Here is a 27,580-nt window from a genome sequence, read left to right as displayed (position 1 = left end):
TCCCCCCCTGCCCCGCGCCCCTCCCCCACGTGCTGTGCTTTATTGGGTATGTATCTTGTGTACCCCCTCCCCCCTTCTCCTCCCTCCTCCCCCCTCCCCCCCAAAGTGAGCGGCGACTCTCACAGCACAGACAGCAGGGCTTATCTACAGGCGGGCAGCGGGTGGCTTTAGTCACTACGATACAGGATGGCCCAGGCCGGGAGGGGCATTAGAAGGGTTTATATACACGAGGATTCGCCTTCACACAACACACACCATCTTTCTATAAAGCAGCAGCCATAGGCTTTTTTTTTTCCTTTTTGCAAATGCCATAATATTAAATAAGTGTGGAATTTGAGGTCCCTGTCCAGTCCTCGCTGATAAGACTAGTGGCGGTCCTATCTCAGGCAGCGAGAGCTCAGACACAGCCCTATGCTGACCCGATTTGGACCCCAAACCCCCTGGCTTGGCTCCTTGGGGGAAGGAGAAGCGGACCGTGCTGGTCCGGGGCTGTTTCACCTGACCAGCCCCAGACTGAGGAGCTATGTCCTGAATGAGGGCTGGGACCAGCTCTGGGACGGGAGGGCCGGGACCCACTGCTCTAGGGTGACCCAGCCCAATTGAGATCGAACACGGCTGTAAAGGCTGAGATGGATTGGGGAGACGTCTCAGATGCAGGGTTAGGTGTGTCACAGGGTTCCGGGAAGCCCGTGGGGACCAGGGCGGGAGATAGCTCCAAGCAGCAACAGGGGCAGTAGTGATGGTGTAGGGTGTGGCGGTTTCGGTGGGAAGAGGAAAGAATCAGACCGAGTCCGGCCAGCTGGAAGGGCCCATCAGCAGAAATGCTGTCTCGCAGGACTCGGGCCCCACAGATATCCTGCACCGCACTCATCTTAAGTCCTGGGCTGGGGGAGAGAGCCCAGCGCACTAGGAGTCGGGGGTCGGGTGGCTTGTTCTTTCCTTTAGTTTATCACTTTTTTGTTTAGGATTTTCTTTCCCGAGCCTTTCCCGCAAAGCGGTTTAACATCGTGTCGTTCTTTCTCCTTCTGGTTCCAGGCTGCGGGCCGGGGAGAGGCGGGCCGGGGCAGGCTTGACCGGGTCGGGTTGATGGGGGCCGTGAGTGCTGCCCCCGCGCTTATCCTGTCCAGCCTGCCCGACTTGACTCGGGCCCAGGCAAGCAGACCCGTTCGAGGCCACAACACCCTATCCCAGCCCGAGGAGGCGCCCCGGGAGAGAAGGGGCGGGCGCCAGATCAGGCTAGGGCCCATCCCCGCGCCTCCCTCCCAGAGGATCTGGAGGAGACTGCGGAGGAGGCAGAGGCCGGAGAGGGGCAAAGGGCGGGGTCTGCGGGCTCCTCCCAAGACTCAGCCCGTCCCGTCTCCACGGGTCGTGGATTTAGAGAAAGACTGCGGGGCTGGGGAAGAGGGGAACAGGGAGGACAGGGGCCAACTGGGAGGTGTAGCGTCCCGTCCCGTTGCGTGGCGTGGCATGGCGTGGATCCTCCCTCCCTCCGTGCGTGGCGGCGGGAGAGAGGCCAGCGGCGGGGGAGAGGCCAGCGGCGAGCAAGCGAGCGGGCGGGCGGACGGGCGGGCTTCAGACGGGGACAATGTGCAGGCCAAAGCTGTCGGCCTGAAGCTTGATGTGGTCTCCGCGGTAACTAGTGGCGGTCATAGGCAGCGGCAGCAGCGGCAGGGGCGGAGCCCCGGGGGGTGGCACTATAATAATAAGGGGAACCTGGAAGTTAACACAGGAGAAGAATGGGCTGGGTGAGAGGACAAACAGGAGAACAAAAAGGAAAAGTAACTCAAACCGAAAACTCCCGGGGGGCTGTGACCTGGGGGCGAGGAGGACCCAAGTGTCGGGCTGGGGGGGAGGAGAGGGGAGAGGGGACCTTGGCGTGCCGGACTCTCGGGCCTCTCAGCCTGGGCCGGATCACCGGGCCAGAGGCAAACGGTGGCAGTTTGGGAGGATCGCCTCCTTTGGGCCCACCAGACAGACAAGGATCAGCAAAGCCATCACCCATTTGCTGAAACCTCCAGAGCCAGCAAGTTACTGCTGGTCCCAAGTGCACTTACTTCGGTTTGTCTGCCCTGCCCAGCCCATCTGGGCCTGGAGCAAAAAGGGAAGGGGTGGAGGACTGGACTCAAGGAAGGAAGTGGCTGGGTTGAGTCCCAGGTCTGAGCTAGCATCCTCCCCTCACTCCTCCCCCCAGTTGCTGACCAGAGTAGGGCTACAAATCAGGACGGGGCAGGCGAGCAGACACACAAGACATTCTGGTGGCCGTACTCACTTAGTAAGGCCGGGTTGCTGAATCTCCAGGCCTCATTGTAGGTTGTGTACTGAGGGTGGCTGTAGGGATTGCCTGAAAACTCACTTCCTGCAGGGGAGGGAGAGGAGACACGAAGGGAGTGAGTCCTGGAGATGCAGACACTTTGAACCACAGCATCATTATCATCAGAAGAATGGGCAGTTGAGGCTCCAGAAATCCTACAGACTCCTCTCCTGATATCCAGGCTTGGCTCAGCCGGGGCACATGATGGCTCCCGAGGCTGGACAGGAGGAGTTTGTTGAAGGGGGTGAGGAAACTGGTTCTGTCCCAGGATGGAGGTGTCAGGATGCCAAGAGACTATCTAAAGGGGGATGAGGGCACGCCTACTCTGTGAAGCTCTGTTTTGCACCCATCCTTTTGTGAGGGTGATTCCTTTTACAGGGTGGGAAGCCTGGCACTATCTGCTGCTCTTGTTAAGGGGGAGATGGCATTGCCCAATGGGAATCAGTGGGGGATCCTTGCTGGGCCAAACCAAGCCATCCATCGAACCTAGACCTCTGACTCGCACTGCCAAGAATGGACCACAGGGCAAGAGACTTATTTTCCCAGAGTTGGCATTACTGTGAATAGCCTGGCAGTGAGGGGCAGGGAGCAGTGTTCATGCCCATGGGTACAGAAAAAGCCCAGCAACTGCTTCTTATCCATTGTTATGCCCAGAGGAAATCAGCACGATGTAAGCAGAGCCTTAGCTTAGCTACAGGGTAGGTAAAGTTGGTTCTCAGGGATGACATGGGGCTGGAGAAGAGATATAGGGTACAAGACAGAAAGAAGATGGACACTGCTTTGGGCTAAGGAGGGAAAGAGGGCCAATGTTGGGGCCTCTGGGAGCCCTGAAGAAAGGGGCAAAGGCTTGGGGTGGGCCAATGATAGGAGCTGGCACTGGCTGTCCTCCGTGCCTCCTCCCTTTTTCTCTCCTCTCAGAAAGGCCAGGCCTCGGAGTTTTTCTCTCACCCTTTCTCCTGTGTGATGACCCCAGACTGTTTACACTGATCCCGCAGCGCGGGTTAAGTAGAGGAGAAGGAGCCCCTCTCAGAGAGAGAGCTGGGGGGGGGATGGTGGGGGTGGAGGGGGATGCAGCCACTGGAAAGCCTGTTTATTGACGAGGAGGGAAAGCATGCGTGCAGCGGGATAATGAGCTTCTGAGCTCAACTGTGACCAAGAGGAACTGAGCTATCTCCTTCCCCGATCGCTAATGAAACAAGTGTAATTTCCTCATCAGCACTGGATTCTGTTTAACGACTCCCCTCTTGCCACTGCGGCTCCCCTGCCTCCCACCCCCACCTCCCTTCACCCTCCCTCACTTCCCTCTGGCCCCCCCACCGTGGGCTCCCTTACTCCCTCCCCCTGACTGTCTTCTTTACCCACCCCCTCACCCCTTATCTGCCCGAACTCCCTTACTCCTCCTAGGGGGTCCCTTCCCTTCCCACCTTCTACCAGGGTTCTCCTACTATCCCCCCCTCATCTCACCTCTCTTTCCCTGAGGTTCTCCATCTCCCACTAGTGTCCTATCTCCTCCACATCCTTCCTTCCTCTGTCTATAGGGGTGTCGCCTGGGCCAGACACTACAGATGTGCCCCTCTGAATCAGATGACAAGTCTCAGGCTTGTAGGAGAAAGGGAGTCACCGAAGGGCAGGGGTGTGGAAGAGGGTTTCACTAACTGGGAAAGCCAACTCATTCTCCAGGCCCCCATCCTGGAGTCATGGGAGAGTGGGAGCAAGGCACTAACCAAGGAAGTCACCTTGTGCAGCCCCCTAGGCCCCTGGGAGATGCTACCAGCAAGCCTTGCCTCCTTTAGACAAAGGCTGGTTGTAGGGACATAAACATCAGGCGCTGCCTCCCCTCCTGGGCCACGGGGCAGCTCTAGGAGGAGCTGGTTTTCGTCCTGGCCTCTCTGGCCCAGGCCACATCCTGAATCCTAGCTCTGCTTCTCTGGCGGTTGTCCCCTGCCAGATTGAGGGAAAGAAATGCTATTCTGCACTGCTTTTCCCAGCCTCCCCACTGGGGGCTGGTGTTAGCCAGGGTGGCTTTGTCTAGGTGACTGACATTTGTCTAGAAATGGTGCTTGACTCCAGGTTTCCATGGAAACCAGGGTAGGCTTTTCAAAACCACCTCAGCTTGGCCTGTGATCTTGGTATATAGTTAGGCTTGGGGTGGCTTTAGGGCACAGATGGGGGTGGGGGCTAATGATGATGTGACAAGAGGAGAGGTGGTATGAGGGGGCAGATGTGCACCCCTGCCACCGGACTTCAGGGATTTTCCTAAGCTTGGGCTCTATCCAGCCTACTCTGAAGAGAGGAAGAGAAGGAAAACACAGAGAGACCCCCCCACTTAGAGATATGGAGGAAAGAAGTCAGTCATGTGGTGACTGGGGGGGGTGGAGATTAGGGAAGAGATTCTGTGACTTAGTTTCCCCAACCATGACCCCCTCCCCTTCTCCCCAGCTCTTGACTGTGGTTTTTATCACCTACCAGGCACCATTCCTGCCAGGGTAGAGGTGGGGTAGCTTCCCTGGCCAGTGGGGGGAACATGGGGGGGATAACCGGGCAGGGTGGTACTCGCCATGTCACGACCTGAAAAGAGACAAGGCACGGGGGTCAGGGGCTGCTGCACAAACCAGTTCACACGGTCATGTATGAATAGCAGGACATTCATATATGTGTGTATCCTTGTGTATTTGGCTACTCTGTTTTCTCAGAGGATAGCAAAGAGATTGCAGGCTACAGCTGGCAGTTCAAGGACTCTGATGTCCATATGTATACTTACATATAATTTTAAATACATATTTTATTACCAACTCCTCTGTACATCCACATATATGTATATGTGTATATATCTGTATCTGTGTGTATATGTTGCCTCCCCTATTAGAAGGTGAGCTTCTTGGGGACAGAGAATGAGTTTGACTTTTTTAATATCCCCATAGTAAGCCTTTCAAAGTAAATGCCTTGACATGATTTCCCAGCCCCTCCCGCTGCTTCCCAGTAAAGTCAGCTCTTTGCCAAAGCCACAGCCTGCTCGACGACCTCTTCCCTTGGACCTCCCACACCTCCTGGAGTTCTAGGGAACAGAAGCCCCTTTGCCAGCCCCATCCTGCTACTGAGCCCTCCCCCATGTCCCTCCCAGAGTCCTGAAGGACGCAACCTAACTTTGGAAATTGCCTGGTTTCTCTTTGGCAAGTGCCAAGGGCTGTCAGGTGGGGGCAGACTAGGGAGCTGTTTGGCGTTTAGTTTGTGTCACATTTAAAGGAGTGACGGTTGTTTTTGATGCTCCCAGGAGCGTTCTCTGCTCCTGATCCCAGGAAGCAAAGCCCTTGTTAAAGGCTTTTTAAAACCAGGCACACCTAGTTCATACTAGATATATGCTGGCCATCTTTCAGCTCAGACTTTGGGAGCTGCTTCCCAATCTTCTATTCTTCTTCTATTATTTGTTCCTTTGCACAGGGAACCCCAACGTATATCATGCTTGCAGTTCCCCAAGGTCTATTCTGCATCCAAGGGGTATGTTTCTTTGACAAATTATGTAATCAGGTTAGTTACACAAATTGAATGAAGACGAATTATAAACTTACACATGAAATATGAGTTGTCGACACTACCCTAACCCATCCCCTACATTGGTGACTCTTTGAAGTGGATAACTCCATCTCCCTACTTCACTAAGAAGAAGGAGGCCTTCATCTACTCTACCTCCCCATCTCTTTTCTCCCTCCTCCGTGCCTTAAGGAAAGTTGCATTCCTTCTCTTCTCCAAATCAAACCCTTCTACTTGTGCCCTGGGAAAGACCTGGCCCTTATAGATCCCATGGTCTTCCAGTTTCACCAAGGCTTTCTAGATGACTCCTTCTTTGGCATCTTTAACCCGTCCCTTTCTATTGGCACCTTCTCTTTCTCCGTTTACCCTTTCCCTCTGACTCCTGATCAGTCTTTTAGGTTTACCACTCCACTGAAAATTTTCCTGAAGGTCATTAATGACCAAATTTAATGCTTTCCCCCCCAACTCCTCATACTCCTCAATCCCTTTGAAGCATTTGGCATTGTTGACTGGGTCAACAGTGTCAAAGGAAGGGACCTTGGAAACCATCAAGTCTACCTTTCACTTTACAGATGAAGAAACTAAGGCTCAGGGTCAAATGGTCCACCAACACATATTGATGTTTAAGGTGTGATTTGAGCACAGATCTTCCTGCCTTCAAGTACAGCACCCTATCCATTATACCACACTGCCTGTCCTCAGAAGATCTGGGTTCAAGTACTACTCCAAACATATTGGTTGGGTGATCCTGAACAAGTCACTTAAGCTTTTAACCTCTCAGTGCCCCCTGACAACTGAGACTAAATTGCAGAACTGATAACAAAACTTCTCTATAGGAAGTAGGAGCTCCGTATACTGAAGAAATCACAGGTCTAGTAAAAAAAAAATTAAAAACATTTTGTTGGTACCTTTAACTCGACATATTTAAAAGTTAAAACATCTTTCTCTACAAACCAGTTCACCCCCACCCCAACTTTCCTCTATCTGTCGATGATACCATCTTCCTCCCTTTTTTTCTGATTTGAAACTGGGGCTGTCTCTGCCTACTCATTCTGTTTTCTATCCTGCCTCCCACATCTAATCACTAAACTCTGACAATTCTTCCTTTGATACTTCTTAAATTAACGTCTTCCTTTTCACTTCCACTGTTTCCATCCAAGTTGACCTTCAGACCACCTGATATTTAGATTATTTCAACAACAAATGAGCTCCTGGACTCCAAAGAAAGCCTCTTCTAAATTATCCTATGTATCCCTACCAGATAAAAAGTCCTTATGTGCTATTTTCATCAGGTCACCTTCCTTCTCAGGAACCTTCAAGGACTGGTTCCCTATTTCCCACTATATCAATTCTAAACTCCATCTAATATTCAAGGCCCTCCACAGTTTGGTCTTGTATTCTATCTCCATTAGTATCCTTCTATTATTCTCTATCGTACTCCTTCTAGTCTAATCAGGCTGATGTCCTCATAGTCCCTAGACACGAAGCGTGTTCTTTGACACCCTTATACCTTTGTGTTTTTTCCTGTGCCTGGTATGAGAGTGCTTCCCTCTTTCCCTGGCTTCTGAAATCCTATCCATCCTTCAAATCACAGCTCAAGGTTTTGACTCTTTCTTGAAGCTTTCCTAGACCTCTCTAGTTGTCATTGATTTCTGTCTCTCTTTTCTGAGCATGGAAAGTCTGCACTACACAATTTCACACAATAATTTGGCCTCTTCAAGTAAACTTCAAGATCCCTGAAGGCAAGGACCATGACTTCTTTTTCTGTATTCTCATAGTGATAAGCACATAGCAGGTGCTCAATAAATACCTGTTGATTAATTGTGCTGGTAATCAGTACCACACAATTTAACATTTAATTATTCTCTCATTGTTATGCCTGTGTTAGATGTAAAGGCCAAAAAAAAGTGGGTAGGAATTTGAGAGGAAAACATTCTCCTTTCCTCCCAAAATTAAATTGTGATCATGCTTATTTTAGAAAAAGGGATAATAGATTTAAGACAGTATGAATAGCGTTGCACAAAAATCTGTAGTTCTTAGAAATAATTTTCTAACTTGTAGGCATAATTTAGGAATCATATTTCTAATTTTTAAAATACATTTATTGCTACATTGTCTTTAGAAAACTGTTTTGAAAAAATATGCAGTAGAAATATTTTTGGGTAAAGTGGTTTCAGTATTCAGTATTCCTATAAAAGGAAAAGCAGCAGCCTGGAAAAATGCTGTAGATACTCAATTCCTATCATTGACTGAAACTACTCTCTCTGAGAACATCAGAAACTTCATAACTCCATTGGCCTTTCTTAGTCCTCAATCTTTTTGATCCCTTTGATAGCATTTGAAACTTTTTGACAATCCCTTGTTCCAAATGCTCACTCTTCTCTTGATTTCAGGGACATCACTTCCCCTTTCTCCCACGTCTCTAACCACCCCTCCGTCTCAATGGAAATATTCTCTAGGCAGCTGAAGGTGCAGAAGAGAAGTCAGGGCTGGAGATGTTGATTTGGGAGTCACCTGAACAGAGGTGATGATTGAAGCTGTGGAAATGAGATGACTAAGATAGACAGTGTAGGGAAAGCAAAATCCAGGGGAAAGAGACAGAGGAGGGGTGGTTAGGAGAAGAAGGGGAAAATGATGTCCCTGAAAACCAAGGGAAGAGTGAGCTGTTCTTTCATTGTTGCCCACCTGGACTATTGCAATAACCTCCTGACTCATCCTCTTTATGTTTTTTTCTGATTATGTCACTCTTTTATCCCAAACTATCCATTGACTACTGTATAAAGTTCTAATTTCTTTTCCTTGGACCCTGAGCTTTCCACAGTTTGATGAGAGCTTTATTTCATATTACCTCCATTCCATGTACTTTACAATTCAGAAACACCATGCTGTCTCACAAGCATGTCCTATGAATGAATGAATGGCCATTTATTAAACATTTACTCTAAGCCAGGCACTGGGCTAAGTTATATCAATACAAAAAGCAAGACAGTTCCTGTCCTCAAGGAGCTTACATTCTATCAACCAATAATTAAGTATTAAATGCTTTTCGATTTGTCAGGACGTTTGTAAATTTTGTACATTTGTTCACATTTTTCCCCGTTGCCCTTTCAACCTCTCCCTCTGTTGAGATCCTACTTATTTCAATTCTAACTTTTAAAGCCTCTGATCCTTTCCTCCCCAGATCTCACAAAAGATTTTGTTTGCACCTATCTTATTATTTTGCCTTATATTTACATGTTTTCCTACATCCTTAGCTTCTGTCTTGGAATCAACATAGGTATAGATTCCAAGGCAGTGTTTCTCATAAAAAATGTAGAACTATTCAAAATTCTTTTTCTAGTAGTTTTCCTCATGCTGAATTTTGACCTGGAGATTAAAGGACATATTCCAGTTATAAGGACAAAATGTTAGTAGAAAGAGCAACAGTTTTCTCAGTGATGAATCATTTGGCCTCACACAAATCACAATGTCTTTGAACCTCAGTTTCCTTATTTGTAAAACGAGAAAACCCCATAAGGCTTCTGTGAGGAAAATACTTTGTAAACTATAAATTATATATGCATTTGAACTCGATGGTACAATAGAGTAGTGGATCTGGAGTCAGGTAGACCAGAGTTCAAATCCCAGTTTGGATACTGTGTGACACTGTGCAAGTCACTTAATCTCTTTCAGCCTCAGTTTCCTCATCTGTAAAATGAAGGGGTTGAACTTGCTCAGGAAATACCTATTGACTAACTAAGAAGTTTTATGCTGTAAGAGAAGGATACTGGATTTGGCAGCATAGAGCCTGGGTTTAAATTCATGACTGCTCATCAGCCCATTGTATGATTAGTATGACTGAATTAGGAGAGGGAATATTGGTTCCTTGACCCCTACCCACACTAGTAAAGGTGTCATTTGAAACTAGAGATGTTTAGGGGGAAAAGACACTTAGGAGGTGCCATGTTGGTCTTCAAGTATATGTAAAGCTATCATGTAGAAGAAGGACTAGACATTCCATTTGGCTCTAGAGAGAGAACACAGGAAACAATGAATGGGAAAAAGTTGGAAGGGGGTAGGGTGGGAGGTTGTTTTGTCATAAGGGAAAACTTCCTTACAATTAGAGCTATCCAAAAGTAGAGGGAGTGGGCATTTCCTAATTGATGGTTTAACATAAAAGGTTGGATGGTTAGATTGGAAGATTGATGGTTCTTTCCTTTTTGGGCTCTTCCAGCTTCTGGATTCTAGATTCTTTGATTCTGTGACTAGACAATCTCTAAAGTCTCTTCCAGCTCTAAATTCTATGATCTTGAATATAGCATCCACTGATTCCGCTGGATTTGAGAAACAAGAAGCATATTGCTCTACTAGCCCAGGGGTCGGCAACCTCTTTGGCCACGAGAGCCATAAACACCACATTTTTTAAAATGTAATTTCGTGAGAGCCGTACAGTGCTCACAGGGTGCGCTCCTGAAACAGTACATGCTCCAGTAACAGAGCCTGAAAAAAATTGACTTTATGGCTCCTACAGAAAGAGCCATATCTGGCCCTCAAAAGAGCCTCTTGAGCCATATGTTGCTGTACTAGCCTAAAAGGCTCAGGACAGAGGGAAGTAAGGATTGGTTTAAAGATATTTGAAGTTAGATGGAAATTGCCCCTCCCAGCCCTGTGACCTTTAGATCTGCAAAGGGGCTGAGAAAAGGCAGACTATGAAGAAAACAGGTTGTAAGAGTTTAAATTTATCTGAAGACCTGTGAAATGATATTTTAACTGTATTGGTATATTTCTCCAACCTACATAAATTGTAGTGCAGTTCTTAGTAATCTGTTTTGTGCAACATCACCTACCCAGCCTTAGTCATGTTGCAGGGCTGGAAAGATGCTTCTAGTTAATACTTGAGGGAAACCGTTAATCAACATGTACATGCTGAATGTAGGAAGTCTACTGTTTATATTCAAGTTAGTTATAAACTACTATTTTCTCTCTGCAAAATTTCAAGACTAACTTTGAGAATATGGAATCTCTTCCATACTGCAAGTTACTCTAATAGGGAACCCCCCCCCATCATGTTTTGCAAATATTGTACAGTGAAGCAGAAATACCCCTAAACTGAGAATCAGGAGAGCTAGACCCCTCTCCTGACTCTTCCATGAGTTTGCTGTGTGACTTGAAGCAAGTTACTGTCTCTCTCTGTAACTCAGCTTCCCATCTGTTAAAATAGGGTTTGGACTAGTTGATTTCTGATTTCCCTTCCCATTTGGAAACTGATGAATCTATAAAATACATTATCATGAAATGAAAAATGAGTTTCTAAAAGCTTTTAGAAGGGGTAAACACAATCTTACATGCAGATATGATCTAGGAACCATTAAGGCACTTAAAACAAAACAAAACAAAACAACCTTCCCTTCCACCATAGAATCAATACTCTGCATTGGTTCCAAGGCAATAGAGCAGTAAGAGCTACATAATGGAGGTTAAATGACTTGCCCAGGGTCACAGAGGTAGGAAGTATCTGAGGTCATATTTGAACCCAGGACCACCCATTTCTAGGCCTGTCTCTCAATGCACTGAACCACCTAGCTGCCTTCAAGCTACTCTTCCTGGGTACATATGAGAAAGACCATGGTGCAAAAGGTATAAATCACTTTAATGAGGCCTCAGCCTGTTGTTGCTGCTCTCTCTAATATCCCAGCACTTTGCACATAGTAAGTACACTATAAATATTTGAATACAGGAGTAAGTTAATGAATAGGTCTGATCACAAAGAGTTGCCCATTCAGTATCTTCAAAACACCATAGACTGCAGGCAGCTGTGTGTCACTGTCAGTGGCCTCATTTATAGATGATACCAAAAGATCAGGAATACATTGACCCAACTCTTGTCAAAGGAGTCTATTCTCCTGGAACTGTCACTGACAATAACAGAAAGAGCATCCTGGGAAAAAGTTTGTAAATTATAGGGATCATGCTATGAATGGCTGATGGTCTCTGCCTGGAAGAATAAACACAGCCCTGCTCTTTACAATGCTTGTGGCCAGAAGGACAAATGTGATGGGAGAAGGAATCATAAACTCAGTGGTACTCGCACCTCAATCAGGTGTGTGTGTGTGTGTGTGTGTGTGTGTGTGTGTGTGTTAATGAAAGTACTAAAATGGGAACAAAACGCTGCATTGTAGGGCATGTCAGCAGTAAAATCTATGAAGTCCTTCTAGAGGAAGGGGGATGGTGACATGGTACTCCTGCCAATTGAAAATTCAGGTAATGACTGGAAAGCCTCATGGGAGTGCATAACAGAGCAATATCCACTTGTTACTTGCAGGACAATAGATAGAGTATGCTTTTAATATATGTTTGTCGGGTTGAATTTTCAAGCAAGTGAATGTTACTCATACTGGGATTTCAGTCTTCAAGAAATAGCAAGTAGAATGCAAAGAATAAATTAGTGGCATGGAAACTGGTGTAAAACTCAATGGGGTAGAGTGGTAATGTCCTTTGAGAGTTCTACTGAAAAATAAAGACGGTCTTCAAGAAATACAAACAGTTGAGGATCTTAAAGTACCCAGAAGTGTAAGGAGTGCTGTGCTGGATGAGGATGTCTTCTGAGTTCAAATACAGAACTCCCTGAAGATTTTAAAGACAATTCCTTCAGCAATCACTGCATCCAAATCAGACAGTGCACTTATGTCAGGCACTCCTTACCAAATGGTCCAGATCAAATCAACTGCTGCAAATCTCCTGGATCCAAGATTCGAAAGCAAACATGTAAGTGATGATAGCCCTGATTCTGCATTTGACTAGATTACAAAACAAATCGACACGAAGGCACTGGCTTTAGAGATGTCTGTTAGGTCTGTTTAAATATCGTAGAAAAGAGGCCACATTTGGATGTTTGGTTCAGGAAAGTCATCTAGGATTCTGCTAAACAAATATCTTCTGCAACATGGTGGGGGGAAGATCTTTGGTCTACACAGTATCTGCCTCTTTGGGCTTTTTGTAGGCTTCAGATGTCTCTACCTTCTGAAGGCTGTGACAGAAACCAATCTATAGTTGCAAACAGAATAATTTAGGACTGACCAAGTCAGTGAACACTTGGTGGGAGTAGCCTCGATTCAGGTTTCAGTTTTCAGAAGCCCACAAATACATTATACTTGTAAATTACAGTTATCCATTTATATATCTCATCCCTGGTTTCCTTCTTCCCCAAACACACAATACTGCAAATTCCATGAAGGCAAGACGGCAGGAGGACAGGGCCTGTGTTTTTTCTAAAATTTGTCTCTCCCCTACTACCTAGCACATGGTTATAGAATTGAATTGATGATGGAAAAATAAAGGATCAAAAGATGTGATGACAGCATAGAAAAATGTCATGCTTAGACAAAGTGCCAGGGGATAAAATTATATTAAAATAGATTTAAAGTATTTTAATAGTCCTTTTTCATTCTGTTGATTTTTTAACAATGAGCAGATTCTCTATCAGCTTGGCATGACATATTGGAAGACCCAAGTCAGAAAAACATCATAATTTTGTTTTACTATAATGTTAATGTTTTCATTGAACTTTTAGCATGTTTCTTATAAACGTCTATCATTGCTTTTCAAAAAAACCTCTGGTCTGGTTCTCTAAAGTTCAATAGTTTATAGATGATTCATTTGTAAACAAACAAATAAATGAGATTATTTCAAAGGCAAATTCAATTAGTAAAGGTATACTTAACTGGATACATACTAAACACAGAGTCCTAAAATGTTAAAGCTGGCACAGACCTCAAAGCCTATCACTATAGTCAAAGCCCCTCATTATATAAATGAGGAAATTGAGTGACAATTTTATGACCAGACTGAAATATATCTATATATAATACACATTTATGTTCTTGGACTAACCAAATCAGTTTACATTTATCAAAGGCACATAAAAAAGTATCGTATGTCCTTACATTTCTCCCCTAAATTCCTATTTCCCTTCTCTCCCTGCTCCCTTCAAATTTTCTAGAAATTCTAAACCTCTGGTCTCATCTCTAATTATAAGCTCCTTGACGGCTATATTTCTACACTATGTCTTATACTACTTCTGTATCTCATCCTTAGTACCTAGTTCCGTGCTAGATATAACTCTGGGGCTCAAGAAAGGCAACACTAGTAGAAAGACCACAGGACTTAGAAGACCTGGCTAGAGTTCTACTTCCTCTGTTAACTCATTGTGGGGCTTTAGAAAGGTCATTAACATCTCTGAGCCTCTGTTTTTGTTTCCTCATATGTAAAAATAAAATGATCACAGCATTTAGAGCTAGAAAAGACCATGGAGATCATCTAGGCTAAATTCTCATAAACTACCTGCCTCAAACAGCTGTTGTGAAGATATTTGTAAACTTTTAAGTTGATAGCACTATTTATTTGTTGCGAGCTATTATGAAATAGGTGGAGACAACTTTTTGTGGCCCAATTCTCAGTGAGATGTTACACTACCTTAAGGATTAATTGTAGCTGATTCTGTCAGAAGTCACACTATGTGACTTAATTTCTGTGCATTATATGTGAATGATTCCCTCTGGGTTACATATGGTCAGTTTTCCATGGATTACATGCAGTGGATTTTCTGTGGGTTTTATGTAGCCTATTCCCTGTGGAATTAGTAGAGCTGATTCTTGGTAGCACAACTTTCTTTGAAGGCCAATTCTCTTTAGGTTCAATGGGGCTGGTTTTTTACTGGCAAGCAGAGATGGGAAGAGGTTCCATTAGTCCTGAGAAAAGGACTCAGAGACCAGGAAGCTTGATCTTGGTCTTGAGTAAACCCAATGGGTGATAAAAGATTCCTACTCTTCTGATTTTAGAGATTAAGAATTCTAAAAAATAGCTTACCTATAACCACCAATGGACTTACTACCTATGCGACCCTGGGCAAGGCACTTAAGCCTTTTGGCCTTAGTTTCCTTCTCCGAAAAATGAGCTGGATAGAGAAGGAAATGGCAAGCCACTCTAGTATCTTTGCCAAGAAAACTCCAAATGGGATCATGACTGAAATGACTGAAAAATAGCTGCCACCAACAGCACTGAGCCTTGGACGCAACCTTAGTGGCAGAGTTTCTTTAGGCCCGAGTGCTGGGAGGCTCTAGCAAATATTCCTTCCTATGTAAGCCCTGCCAGGAAAAAACCTGGGACTGGGAAGCAACGACTAAATGGCTCCCCATCAGGAGGCCCAGCCAGCTCTGGCACTGCTGAAGGTGCCTTCAGCCTGGAGCTGGGCTCAGGGCAGGGGTGGGCACTGGGCTATTCCTAAGCAGTCTGGAGACCCTCGTGCTGGGTGGGCAGAGGCTAATCCTGTTTACACAGTCTCCTGATACTCCAGGTTTTCCAGTTCCTCTCAGGCTTTATTTTGTTCTCTGAGAGCACTGAATTGTCAGCTCTAATCCTTCCTAAAGCGGAGTGTTTTTCAGCTGCTCCGTGTAAGTGAAACCCTAATCCCAAGGAAAACGGCCACTTAAGCCGCTGGCGCATTAGGTCCGTCTCTGACCAGCCCCAGGATTTCCTCCCACCCTGCCTGGCGGCCCAGCTGCCAGCCCAGAGGAGAGGAGAGGATTCCAGCTTGAAGGCCCCCAAAGCCCTCTCCCTGGTGACAAAAGCAAAGGGTTTGCCTCCCAAAGCTTAGGCCCAGAGAGTGTTCTCACTGTCTGTCCTGAAGTTTCTGGCTTCTCTAATGGACGGAAATAGCTAGATTCCTAGGGGGCCGAAAGGCTGGAGCCAGGAACTGGTTTCCTCTGTTCCCATTTTTTTTGGGGGGGTGAGGGGGAAAGGACACTTTTCTGTCATCTTAGGAAAGGAGGAAGGGAGGAAGGGGGCTCTTCCTCTCTCTCAGGATGGTAGCTACGGAGTCTGGGTGCCTACACTTGTGGAAGTGTTGGCTTCTCCATCTCCCTGAGTAATGGATGGGAGACCCTGCCAAGATATCTCAGAGCTTTTGAGAGCAGAGCTCCAAAAGATCCATGAAGCATTCATTTGGACCCCACTAATTAGGAAGTTGTGATCATTCTGAAGGCCCAGGCTGACTGGCTTTCCCTTTGCTCAGCAAACCCTTTCTTTATGGAGAGGCCAAATTAATGAGATAAACAAGATCTCAGGGACAACAACGACCAGGGTCTAAAACGTTTAAAGGTACAAACTTTTCCAGTCACAGCACTTTAGAAGCTTGTGTTTATATGCAAACAGCTAATATGCTAAGTACAAACCTAGCTATTCATTAAAACATGCTCCCAGAGGCCCTCGACTAGAAAACATGTTGTTAGCCTAGTTTGATGATGAAATCGATTTTTTTCTTTAAAAATACTCTACGCCTCAGATTTGTCATTAAAGTCACATGAGCCTCACTCCTTTAGACTAAGAGTTCTTAATCTGGAATCCTTTGGACTCCTATGTATTTGAAAAATATTATTTTGACAAGGGGACTAGAGGTTTCACCATTCTGCCAAAGAAGTCCATGACACTAAAAAAATAAAATAAAATAAGAACATCTGCTCTAGGCTGAATCAGTGAAGCTGTGCCGTAATGGCAAGAGCAGTCTATTTGTTAACCTTTTAGAAGGAAGGAGGAGGAAGATTATGAAATAAGTAAAGTAATAAGGGTCTCCCTTGGTCCCAGAAACAAATTTCATGCCTGCCTCTACCTCTACCACTCATCCAAGGTACAGTCCATGCAGCATCCCTATAGGGAGGTCAGCCTGCTGTCAGGAGAAAGGTGCTGGGGTTGACACTGGAGATGAATTTGAGAATGTGGGAGGTGAAATTTGAGATGGGATTGCATGATAGAGAAATAAGGCTAGGGGTGGGGATGAGGTTGGAAGTGAGGTTAGGGAGATCTATAGGATTGGAGGTTGGGTGGAAGACATAGCCTCAGTCTATGTCAAACTTGGGCAGACTGCCTAGGCCTTACACTGAATTAGCTGCCTCTGTGTCTGACTCCCCTACTCTTTCATCAACAGGTCACTCTCTTGCCTCCTCTTTTAGGGGGAGCAGAAGAGCAGAAAGAGGAAGAGAAGGAGAAACCCAGAGAGGGAGGAAGGTCTAGGGCATAGGTACTATTTGTCAATGTCTCCCTGCTATGGAAATGCTCCTTTATTAAATCTGAAGCCTGGGGACCAGACTTCTCAGGGATGCCCCAAGTCTCCTGTTCTGGACTCCTTAACCTGACTAAAGAAGCTGCCATGTTTTGGCTGGGACAGCCCCCATGGCACAGGAGACATTGACAGGCTAGGCTGTGGAGCTCTAATCTGGTTCAGTCTCCATTTAAATGGACTCCTTTCCAAGTTCCTGCAACAACCAGGCTGCCCTTCTCTTCTCAAAGCAGGAGGGGGAACTGGTGATCTCTGTGAAGAAATTCCTTTTCCCTGACAGTGGTTTTAAGCCTGTAGGCAAGGGTGGGAGACCCTTCCACTCCTTAGGATCTTTATTGCCCTCACCTCCCAAAGAAGGGTTTAGGTTGTTTGTTTTATTGGGGGTGGAGGAGAAGGGCACCAGAGAGGAATAGGTAGCTACACTGGAAAGAGAGGAGGTGTTAACAACAGGAAACAAAGAATATTTGGGATTGAGGCTTTCAGGATTCATTGGGAGGGACTGGAGGTGGGGCACAGAGAATGGGAAACATTAAGATTGTAGTGGTTGAGTTAGGGGAAAGAAATGTAGAGTCTGAGGACTCCTAGTCTCCCTGGGCATGGGGTGAGGGGAAGAATGGGCATTAAAGACAAAGTTATTAGCCAGAAGGTGGGAGGATGGGTAGAAAGAGCCACTGGTGGGAACAGAATGCCCTTTCTTTAGCTTGCCCCTGATTAGCTAGCCTGCCACCCGAGTGTGCTTTTGACTGAACCAGGATAGGCCCTATACTATAGGGAATTCTGTATCTAGGCTTGGCTTCCATTGCCTCCGTGGTGGGGAGGGGGTTGCTGAAGTGCCACTAGATGATTGTCTTTGGGTGGGGTGTCTTTACCTTAACCCTTTGGCCTTAGAACTCAGGCCCCAGAACCTACTGCATAAATGAGGGCCTAAGTGGGGCAGGAAAGGACCTTCCGCTGCAGGACAATTGCTGGACCTTTAGTATCCACTGCCTTGGTTCCTATTACTAACTAGTTCCCTACCTAGGCTAAATGGCTTCCTGTTCATAGGCAGACCTTGAGCAAATCACTTTTCCAATCTGAATCTCGGTTTCCATCCTTTGTAAAAAATGAGACACATGGAATAGATGATCTCTGACATTCCTCTGAGCTCTGATATCCTTTGAATCTGAGTCTTTTCCTTTCCTTTCCTTTCTCTTCTTTGGTGCCTTCTCTATACCTCCCTGCCTCCCTGCCAGGGGCTGAGATGTTCCTAGATAAATGGATACTGTGGCTACTTCCTGAGTTTCCTCCTTTGTGGAGCTGGTGCAGAAGCTCTCTGGACATCCCACGTTGTGGGAATTCACTGGGTCCTAAGTGTACCATTTTGTCTGCTTGCTGGCCTTTCTCTCAACTGTAGGAAGCCTGGTTTAGGGATGGGGGGCTGGCTTCCCCTCCCAGGCAAGTTTCTCCTCTTACTGGTCCCCTTCTCCTTATCACTTCTTAGACTGGGCTCAGTTCCAGACCAGCAGCCTCAAGCAGTGGGCTGGAGAGAAGAGCCACGGCTGAGCTAGAGCAGCCCAGCGGCGGAAGGGAAAGTGGGTGATAAATTTAAATAACCAGCTCGACTGGGCAGCTTGCTGAGTTGTGATGCAGGGAAATTAAAATCTCGGCAGAACTTTCAAATACCACCCTGAAAAATTGGTCTCTTGGTGCCAGGGGAAAGAGGGAAGTGGAAGGAAGGAAGGCAGCAGGGTGGGGGTGATGGCAGGGTCTCTCCTAGTCACTATTAATGGAGACTCTTAATCCTGGGCCACCATCCCTCTCCTTCCCCCCCCCCACTCACTCACAAACACACACACACACACACACACACACACACACACACACACACACACACACAACCCAAAGACTTCCCTCTCTAACACTGCCCATCAAGTGGCTGGTTAAGTTTGAAATCAATCTCCTCCTTACCAGAATGCTGCAGGAATACCCCACATACCAAGCCTTCTTAAGTGGTCTGAGCTTCCTGCTGGGCTATTTTCCTTAAAGCTGGTGCCCAAAGTGTCCCGAGGAAGGAAAAGCTGCTGAAAGCCCTCATAATGAGTCTAGGCTATGCCCAGGTGGCAGACCATACCCAGGCTTCCCCATTGCCTTGCTGGCTGGTTCCCTGGGAGGGCCTGCCTGCCCTTTGCCTCCTTCCCTCTCTACTCCCCTCCCCCAAAGCCTTCAACTCACTTCAACAAAGCAAGACTCTCAAGAGTCTTTGAGTGGACACGGAGAGCCTCTCCCAGACCTCCTCCTCCTCCTCCTCCCCTGGCTGGTGCCCCCTTGGCCCCTTCACCCTAACCTTACTTAACCCTAGAAATACTCGGAGCCCACTTTTAACATCTCCCAACACAGTTAAGGAAAAATGGGGCCAGAGAGCAGGAAGGCCGCCTAAGACCACACTCCCAATCTCTATCGCCCCTCTGTAACTACTGACTTCCAAGGAGGCTAGAATGGTGGGGGAGCAGGCAGGTCAGAGACCCTTAGGGCTCCCATGGAGCCCTGAGATGGCCCAGGAACACCTGAACAGAACCCAGGTTCTCACCTTGACAGCACCTCCAGCAGACTCTGCTTGTCCCCATAATAAACACATCATGAATCATTCATCTTTAATAGATTATGCAAATCAGGAGGACATAAAATCAACAAAGATCAATAACTGCAGCCGTTTAATTGCCAGCAAAAACATTTTAAGAATGAGCGTAATCTGCAGCCCTTTCTCGGGTAATGGTGCCATTAATCCAAACATTGGATCTTGGCCTAAGTGTAGAAAAATCATCCCCCTTCTCGGGCCCCCTCCTCGTGCCCTCCCCTCCCCCACCCCCCCACTTCTCTCTTTTTGGTAATTTCCAGTTTCGGAGCGAGTTTCCCCGTCATTACCACTGGTGAACAGCTCCGAATGTTAATGGTTCTGCTTTTGTTACTTCTCGCTTGATTGAAATGTCGCATACAGATTGAGATGTTAGTGCTAACTTGCCACCTGGGAATGTCAAGCTGGGTCTGAAATGAACTTTTCTCACACTTGGATCCAGATGGATCAGCCGGAGATGTTCCCAGGCTGAGCTGGGACTGTTCCAGGGCCATTGGGGGGGGGGGCGGAGAAGCACTGAAGGTGGGGGCCCTTTCTGGAGCAGCCGAGTGCTTCTCCTGCAGGGGTAGCCCCCCCTGCACCCAGGGCCACGTCTCCCACTCAGGCAGTCCTGTGGTGGCTGGGTGGCCCAGGCTGGAAAGGGAAGGCCCTCCTGACTTCCCCTTTGCTATCTCCCCGGGGAATTCTACTTTGGGGGTAGTTTCAACGGCACCTCTCAGTCTGTGCCCAGGCCTGGAGAAAGGCAACCTGGAGTCTGCCAGCTGCTTCCTGCCCATCAGCTCAGATTGGCCATGGGAAGCTCTAAGGTCAGCCTCATAAGGGCTTGACTTGAAGAGTTGTTCTCCAAGAGGCTATATTCTATCCTAGGTGACCCAGGCATCCCTTCACACCCCCAAAGCTTGGCCTTTGAAAAGCCAGGTTCTGTGGGCCACCCTTGGGTCTGGTGACGTCTGACAGGCTCTGGCCCCCAAACCCCAGCTCTAGGACTGCCTCTGTGCCCAACAAAATCCTAATCACTCCCTCAAGAAGGACTTGGAAAAACTACTGTTTAGGCTCCCAAGAGAGAAAGCTGAGGGCCAGTCCTGTCCCTCTCGTGCTGTGGGTTAAGGACATCCCTCTGTCCCAGGATCACACCATCAAACAACACTTCCCCCACACACACACATACTCCCCAGTTCCAATATTCTTGGCCAGGATTGGGGGCCTACTCTACCCAGCAGGGGCTCTGATGCCTGCTCCCTGCCGATGCTGCTGGCTGTGACGCAGAGCGCCTGCAGCCCCTCTGCCAGGTCCCCATGCCGCCTCCATTCCTCGCTTGGCGGGTAACGCCTCAGTGTCTCCCAATCCCCACCGCGGCCGTTCTCAATCATCCTGTCTCCCAATGAACGGCACATTGGGTTTAGTGTCTCCAGAATAATTAGGTGAATTTTAATAACACCTCAATGTGTCTCTCTCACACTTGGGCACTTTCCTGGCCCGGAAACTGTTCTGCAATGCCAGGCACCTTCTGTGGGGCAACCAGGAGCTTCTGCAGAACTGAGCCTTTCCTTTCACTGTGCCACACCCCACCCTGCTATGCCCCCAGCTCAGGCCACCCCATCGCTGTCCTGACTTTCTTCTTTGTTAGCTCTCCCACCCCTTCCCAAGATTCTGTCCTTGGCTCTCTTCTCTCTGCATTCTGTCCCTTGGTGATTTCATCTACTCCCATAGCTTCAATTCTCACCTCTATGTAAGTAAATTTTAAGGCTATATCTTCACCCTGAATTTTTCCCCAGAATTCCAATCTTGTATTTTCAACTGCCTGCTACATACCTCTAGTGGGATACTTGGACACTCCTGGCCTCAGATTCAACCTTTCCAAAATGGAAGTTCTCATCTTCCTCTCAAAAATTTTCCCCTTTGGTTTTGGTTTTACAAGATTACTCACTTCCAGAAATGGACAATATGGAAATAGGTTTTGCATGATAATACATGAATAACCTAGATTGAATCACCTGCCGCACTGGGAGGGAGAAGGAAAGGGAGGAAGGGAGATAAGTTTGATCATATAACTTAGAAAAACTTGTGTGGAAATTTGTTATTACATGTAATAGGTTTTTTAAAAAAGCTAGGAAAAAAATTGTCCCTCTCCTTAACCTTTTTCCTAATCCTTGAATGACTCTACCTTGAAGGCTCAAAAACTTGAACTCGTCTTTGATTTCTTTACATCAAATCATTGACCAATTCTTGTTGATTTTATTTCTGCCATGTTTTTTTTTTTTATCTAACCTTTCCTTTCACTTCCACTAGAACTAACCTAGTCTTCTTGCTTAGACCATTGTAATAGCCGTAAGCTGGTCTCCCTGCCCCCGACCCATCTACTCTTCAATATATTCAATATTTCCTTCTCATTTCTGCCCAAGGACTCTTCCTAAGCAACATTATGATCATATCACTCTTCTGCTCAAAACCCTTATTTGATTCTTTATTGTCTGCTAAATGTGGCAGCTGAGTGGCACACTGGATAGACCTGAAGTCAGGAAGGTCTGAGTTCAAATCTAGCCTCAGGGATACTTATGAGCCTCATGACCCTGGGAAAGTCACTTAACCTCTGTTTGCTCCAGTTTCTTCAACTGTAAACTGGGATAATTAAAAACAAAACACCCACTTTCCAGGATTGTTGTGAGGATAAAATGAGGTAACATTTGTTAAGCACTTAGCCCAGCACCTGTCTCAGAGTAGGCACTATATAAATTTTAGTTATCAAAGTATTAACTCCTCTGATTTTGATACTTCAGGATTTTTTCTATCAGATTCCAACCTATAATTCCAAGTTTTTCTCACACGATTTCTCTCCCTATAATCTATGCTTTGCCCCAAATTCTCTGCAGTGTTTCCTTCCCACCTCCATTTTTGTTCCACCTTCTCTCACATCCATCCCATTATTCAAGCCATCTTCTAGGCTTAGAATGGGCTTCCCTGCATCACTTTCTGTTGAAGCCCTTCCCTTCCATCTTTCATAAAGCTTTCCCTGATGGTCCCTCAGCTGAAAATGACATGTCTCTCCACAAAATTTTTCGTAGCCTTTTGTCAGAATCTTTTCTTTGCACTCATCTCACACTCTTGTGTATTAGTTATTTGTGTGCTTGTTTTTTCCCTATTCTCAGAAAACATGTTCTGTGTCTTGTCTATTTTTCCATCCCTAATGCCAAGCCTAGTGTCTCATATATGCAAATAAAAATTAACAAATGTTTTTGTAGCCCTGAGTTGGTTGCCCACAGGGTAGCAAAGGAACCCATTTGCCCATGCTGATGCCTGGATTTTTTTGTCTACTGGCTGAATATGATTCAGCCTGGCCAATAGCAATGTATATGTTCCCAGGAGAGAAAATGATGATCATCTGACTGTCCTTCTGGACAGAAAATGGCTGAAAGACTGGTACCTTGCCCTCCCTGTGGAACTTGCCTCCCTACCCAAGCCTCTAAAGTCATAGTCACTCACATTCCTCTGCCTTGGCTAGGTATCACACTGAGAAAGAAAAAGAGGGAAAGTGATTCAACAAAATGTATTAAATGCCTAATATTAAGTGCTTGGGAAGCTAATTGGTACAGTGGGCTTAGAGTCAAGACCTGAGTTCAAATCCAACTTCAGACACTAGCTGTCTGACCTCGTTTGCCTCAGTTTCCCCATTTGTAAAATAGAGATAATAATAGAACACCTACCTTTCAAGACTTATGAGGATCAAATGAAATAATAATTGTAAAGGACTTAGCAATACCTGGCACATAGTAAGCACTATATAAATGCTAATGTTTATTATAATTATTTACAGAGAACTCTGCTAGCACCAAAAACCTGGCAGAGGCTGGGTACCAAGGGCCTTTCCATCCCATTCTCCCCAAGCTGGGTATATACTGACTCATTCCCCCATCCCCCCTCCAAGATCTGCTCTAGACTCAGCCTATGCTCAATTATTACTGTATCTTGGATAAAATGGTAAATGTGAAGGGGGAACAGAGAGTGAGGCAGGTGAACTGGTAATGACAGTGAGCAGCATTAGTTCCCAGTACCAAGTTTAGTTTCGAAATCACAGATCAAAGAGCTAAAAGGAATCTTAGAGATCATCTAATCCATTTTCCTCATTTTATAGATGGAGGACTGAAGGCTAAAGAAAGCAAGTGACTTATCCAAGGTCACAAAAACAGCAAGTACCTCGAGATACTTCCCTTCCCTCCCTCCCCCCCCCTTCAGAAGCATTTAACACAGATAGGAAAAATATTTCTCTTACTCCTTTTCCTAGCCTCCATCTATTCATCATATAACAACCCTTCCCTCCCCCTTCAGTGGTCACTCGCTGCTGAATTTCCTCATCTATCCAGAGCCAGATGCTACAGAATAAGAGAACAGGACTCCTGAACCTGACCCAGCCACTGGTCCCCTTGCCCTCCCTCAGTGAGGCAGGTGGCTTACCGGTGACCACTGGGTACGTCTGGGTTCCCGACACGTTGCTCCCCAGGTCGGGGTTTGCCGAGGCAGATAGACTGGATTTGACTTCATCAAGCCCAGGGGTCAGAGCTGGGAGGGAGTACTCATTCCCCTGGGAGGAGAGAGAAAAGAGACAGCTCTCTATTGATGCTGAGGGAGAGAGAGGGAGAGAGAAAGGGACCATTCTGGTGCAGATGGGGAGGAGGAACACGGGAGTCCTCCCAGATGGGGAAGAAGGAGGAGGTCTGGAAAGGGGAAGGTCTCAGAGGAAGATGAAGTGTCCCTACTGTGGGGGAGGGGGAAGACTGCTTCCCCAGGGAGAGGGATGTGCACTGACTGAGTTATGGCTGGGGGAGTGGTGGTGGTGGGGGCAACTCTGAGTTTCCATAGCTTAGCTTTCTCTAAGGAAGTGGTACAAAAGAGCAGGAATAGGAAGGCCCAGGTCATCCCCTACCCATCCTTAACCCAGAGTGTGAGGTGAAGGATGTCCTTGTGGCTCCCTGAGTTGGGGAGCATCAGGGGCAGACAGAGGGAAGGCGCTGGCAATGGTAGATGTTGGGGGGTGAGGAAGGAGGTTCCTGAGGCCTGCCTGCCTGGCACAGCTTGACTTTCTGAGTGGGTATGGGTTCCCCTTCTTTAAAAACAAACAAAGAGGCCTCAGCGGGCCCCCTTGCTCTCTGCCTGTGCACTGGGGTATGAAATTGGGGAGGGGGAGAGTCCACATGGCTAACAGAAGGGTGGGAGGGGGCCAGTCATTGACTCTGAAAGGGTGTCCTGCCCGAAACACGCGGCTAATTGCCTTTTTATTGCGGCAGCCGCCAAGCCAGACCCCAGAGCTGGGCAAAGGGGGAGCCTGCACAAAGCAGGAAAAGTTGGTCTGATTAATATTACGTTAAATTAAAACTGATTTTCTGCTCTTTCGGGTCCGTTTTTTTCCCTTCCGCTTCCTGGCCCCCCCAGTGGGCCCCCTCCCCTCCCTGGCTGGACGGGATTGCCTCGTCATTTCCAATTCCTCCTCGTATTGATCTTCCTGTAGAAATCAGTTTTGTAATTAGCTGCAAATTAGGCCTTCTACTGGGGGTGAAGCTGCCCCCTGATTTATCACCAGAGTAATTCGCTGTGATCGGAGAGAAATTAAAATGAACTCAATTAGGCTTCGGATTTGCTTTATGGGCCCTGCTCCGAGTTTCAGGGGGAAAAATGACTGTGCTAGTGTTTAATAGTGTAATGAAAGTAAATAAAGGTTATTCATTGTAATACAGCCGGGGACGGGGCGAGCTCACAGAGCCGGCCCAGAGCAGCCTGAGCCTCCTTTGTTGGTTTATGGCTCGGGGCACCTTAAAAAGACTTTTGATTTTTGTTTTATGAAGACAAACAGCTTATGGGATAAAAGGACAGGCTGGGAGGAAGGCGAGTAGCTAGCTGGGAGCTGAAGGAACCTCGGAGCAAAGCAGACCGGGCTGTCCTGTGTGTGGCATGTGTTCTAAATGCGTGCTCTTTCTCTGTGTGTGTATGTGTGTATAATAGATGCCATCTGCACCTGAATTCTATGTGCTAGGTGGGTGCATTTTGTGCTCTGTGTATCTAAGCCCTGCCAAATGACTGTGCCATAGGTGTGTGGGTGGGCTCGGGCTCTGTTGGGTTGGTGTGATTTTTCCGGGTATGTTTGTGTGTGTGTGCCTGTGTGTGTCTATACTATACTGTTGAGGGTGAAGCAGCAACTGGCCTGCCCCTTTGATATGATGGAGAGTAACTGAAGGCTTCCTGGCTTCTACTCCAGACAGGGCTCGAGGTCACCTTGGAAGTCTAGCCCATGGAGCAGGTGACACTTTAGAGGCTGAAGAAACTCTGGGTGAGATCTCTTTCCAAGGGCTAAGGCCCTCCCCACGGTGGGCCAGGGAGAAAGGGTTTTAGAGCCTGAACAGGTTTCCTGAAGGACCCGAGGGAGAGAGGGAATCAAAGCCAAGGGAAGGAGAGGTGACCTAGAGTCCCCATAAAGGGATGGGCTCCTTCCTGCCAGAGCATATGCACACACCAAACACACGAGGCCAAATACCAACGCATGCTATGCTGGGTATGCCCATGGATGTCCTGGGTCTATATTCTGGGGAGGCTGGTATGGTTCCGCTTAAGACTGTCACCCTTGAGGTCTGGATGCTAGAATGCCCTCACCTGCTCCGATTTGATGTGCTCTGATGTCTGGAAAACATCTGGATAGGAAGGACGCTCAAAGACCCGATCTAAAGCTTCCAGCTGCTGTTGAGTGAAGGTATCCGCTCTCAAGTGCTTCCGCAAACTGTCCACACCACTCTGGGAGTCTCCATTTGGGACGGAGCCCTCAGACACATCTGGAGGAGATAAAGGACAAGGGCATCAGGGCTAGACTAAGAATCTAGAGGGAAAAGTGTGGACAAAGGGATTGCTTGGGTTTGCCCCAGGACTCCGACCACATTGCTTGCCATCCCTTGACTCCAGCCAGCTCTCAGCTTCCATGATGGAAAGGAGCCAGGAATGACAGAGCCAGGGACTTCAGTGAGGGTCAAGGGAACCTGAGGGAAGTCTTTGGCCAAATACTTGGAAAGAGCAGGGTGGAACGAGGAAATAAAGCTGGTGGAAGCTTAGAAATGGGAGAAGGATGCTGAGAACAGACCAAAGGAGCTCTCTAGGAATGGGTTCCTCTGGTCCTTTGATTGCCACTCCTGGCGCCTGGGCCTTTTCATTTCCAGAGGCTAGGCCTTCTTGAAGGGAGGAACTGGATTTACAACTCAGGCTGGCAACATGAAGCCTGTGGAGAATCAAGGTCAGCTCAGAGATGAGAGAGATGAGTCTCAGTTCCACCGATTCCCAGGGTTGAAAATCACCACATCTCTGTGACTGAGTGTAATATGGTAACTGAGTAAAACAATTAACTCCACTAGGAAGGGAGGAGGAGCTCTGAGAGCAAAGACTCATGGAGTCAGGGTGGGGGCCAAGGAGAGCGAGTGACCAGTGAGCAGGGAGTGGGAGCAAAGAGAGGAAGAGACTAGAAGCAGGCTTCCCTTGTCAGTCATCCTTCTCTGGAGGGTCAGAGCCCAGCCCCTGGCTAGGTGCCCCCCAGCTGCTAGGCTCAGCTCAGGCTTAGGTCTTTCTTCAAGACCAACCTCTCAGCTCCCATTTTGGGGAACAGATGAGTGTTTGGCTCTCCAGCCACCTCACTCCCTGTGGGGGCAGCTCAGGCCTGCAAAAAACAAAAAAATCCCCTACTCGGAGTTGCCTTGCTCTGATGTTTCTTTCTGATTCCTTTTCCTGTATCTTTTCTGTCCTGAGTCCCAACCCAACCCTGGGGGGTCTCTGACTGCTAAACCCAACTCCTTTGGAAGAGCCCTGGGACTAGGACTGGGCCCACAGCCAGGACCACGCCAAAAGCACAGGGGATGTTATATATATCAGTTTATAGGTGATTATATGATATGATATAATCAATATTGCATTATATACAGTAACACCGTACAGTATCATTCGTGAGCCCATAGAAAATATTACATATTGATTAACCTCAACCTGCAGCCATTGTGTGTGTGTGTGTGTGAGAGAGAGA

General features: G+C 47.1%; 1 protein-coding gene across 1 annotated transcript in view; it reads right to left on the bottom strand.

Moving 5' to 3' along the window:
- Positions 1–116: 116 nt before the first annotated feature.
- The window catches only part of PAX2 (paired box 2), a 115,296-nt gene continuing 87,832 nt past the window's right edge, over positions 117–27,580 (bottom strand). Inside the window, exons 7-11 of the mRNA XM_044660164.1 lie at positions 26,176–26,351; positions 23,989–24,115; positions 4,778–4,879; positions 2,270–2,356; positions 117–1,694 (exon numbers count right to left, since the gene is read on the bottom strand). Of these exons, the coding sequence (XP_044516099.1) occupies positions 1,573–1,694; positions 2,270–2,356; positions 4,778–4,879; positions 23,989–24,115; positions 26,176–26,351 (614 nt within the window). The 3' untranslated portion in view covers positions 117–1,572. The remainder of the gene's footprint in view (positions 1,695–2,269; positions 2,357–4,777; positions 4,880–23,988; positions 24,116–26,175; positions 26,352–27,580) is intronic.

Source organism: Gracilinanus agilis, chromosome 2, assembly GCF_016433145.1.
Source record: "Gracilinanus agilis isolate LMUSP501 chromosome 2, AgileGrace, whole genome shotgun sequence".
NCBI lineage: Eukaryota > Metazoa > Chordata > Mammalia > Didelphimorphia > Didelphidae > Gracilinanus > Gracilinanus agilis.
This window is presented reverse-complemented; position numbering and strand designations above follow the sequence as displayed.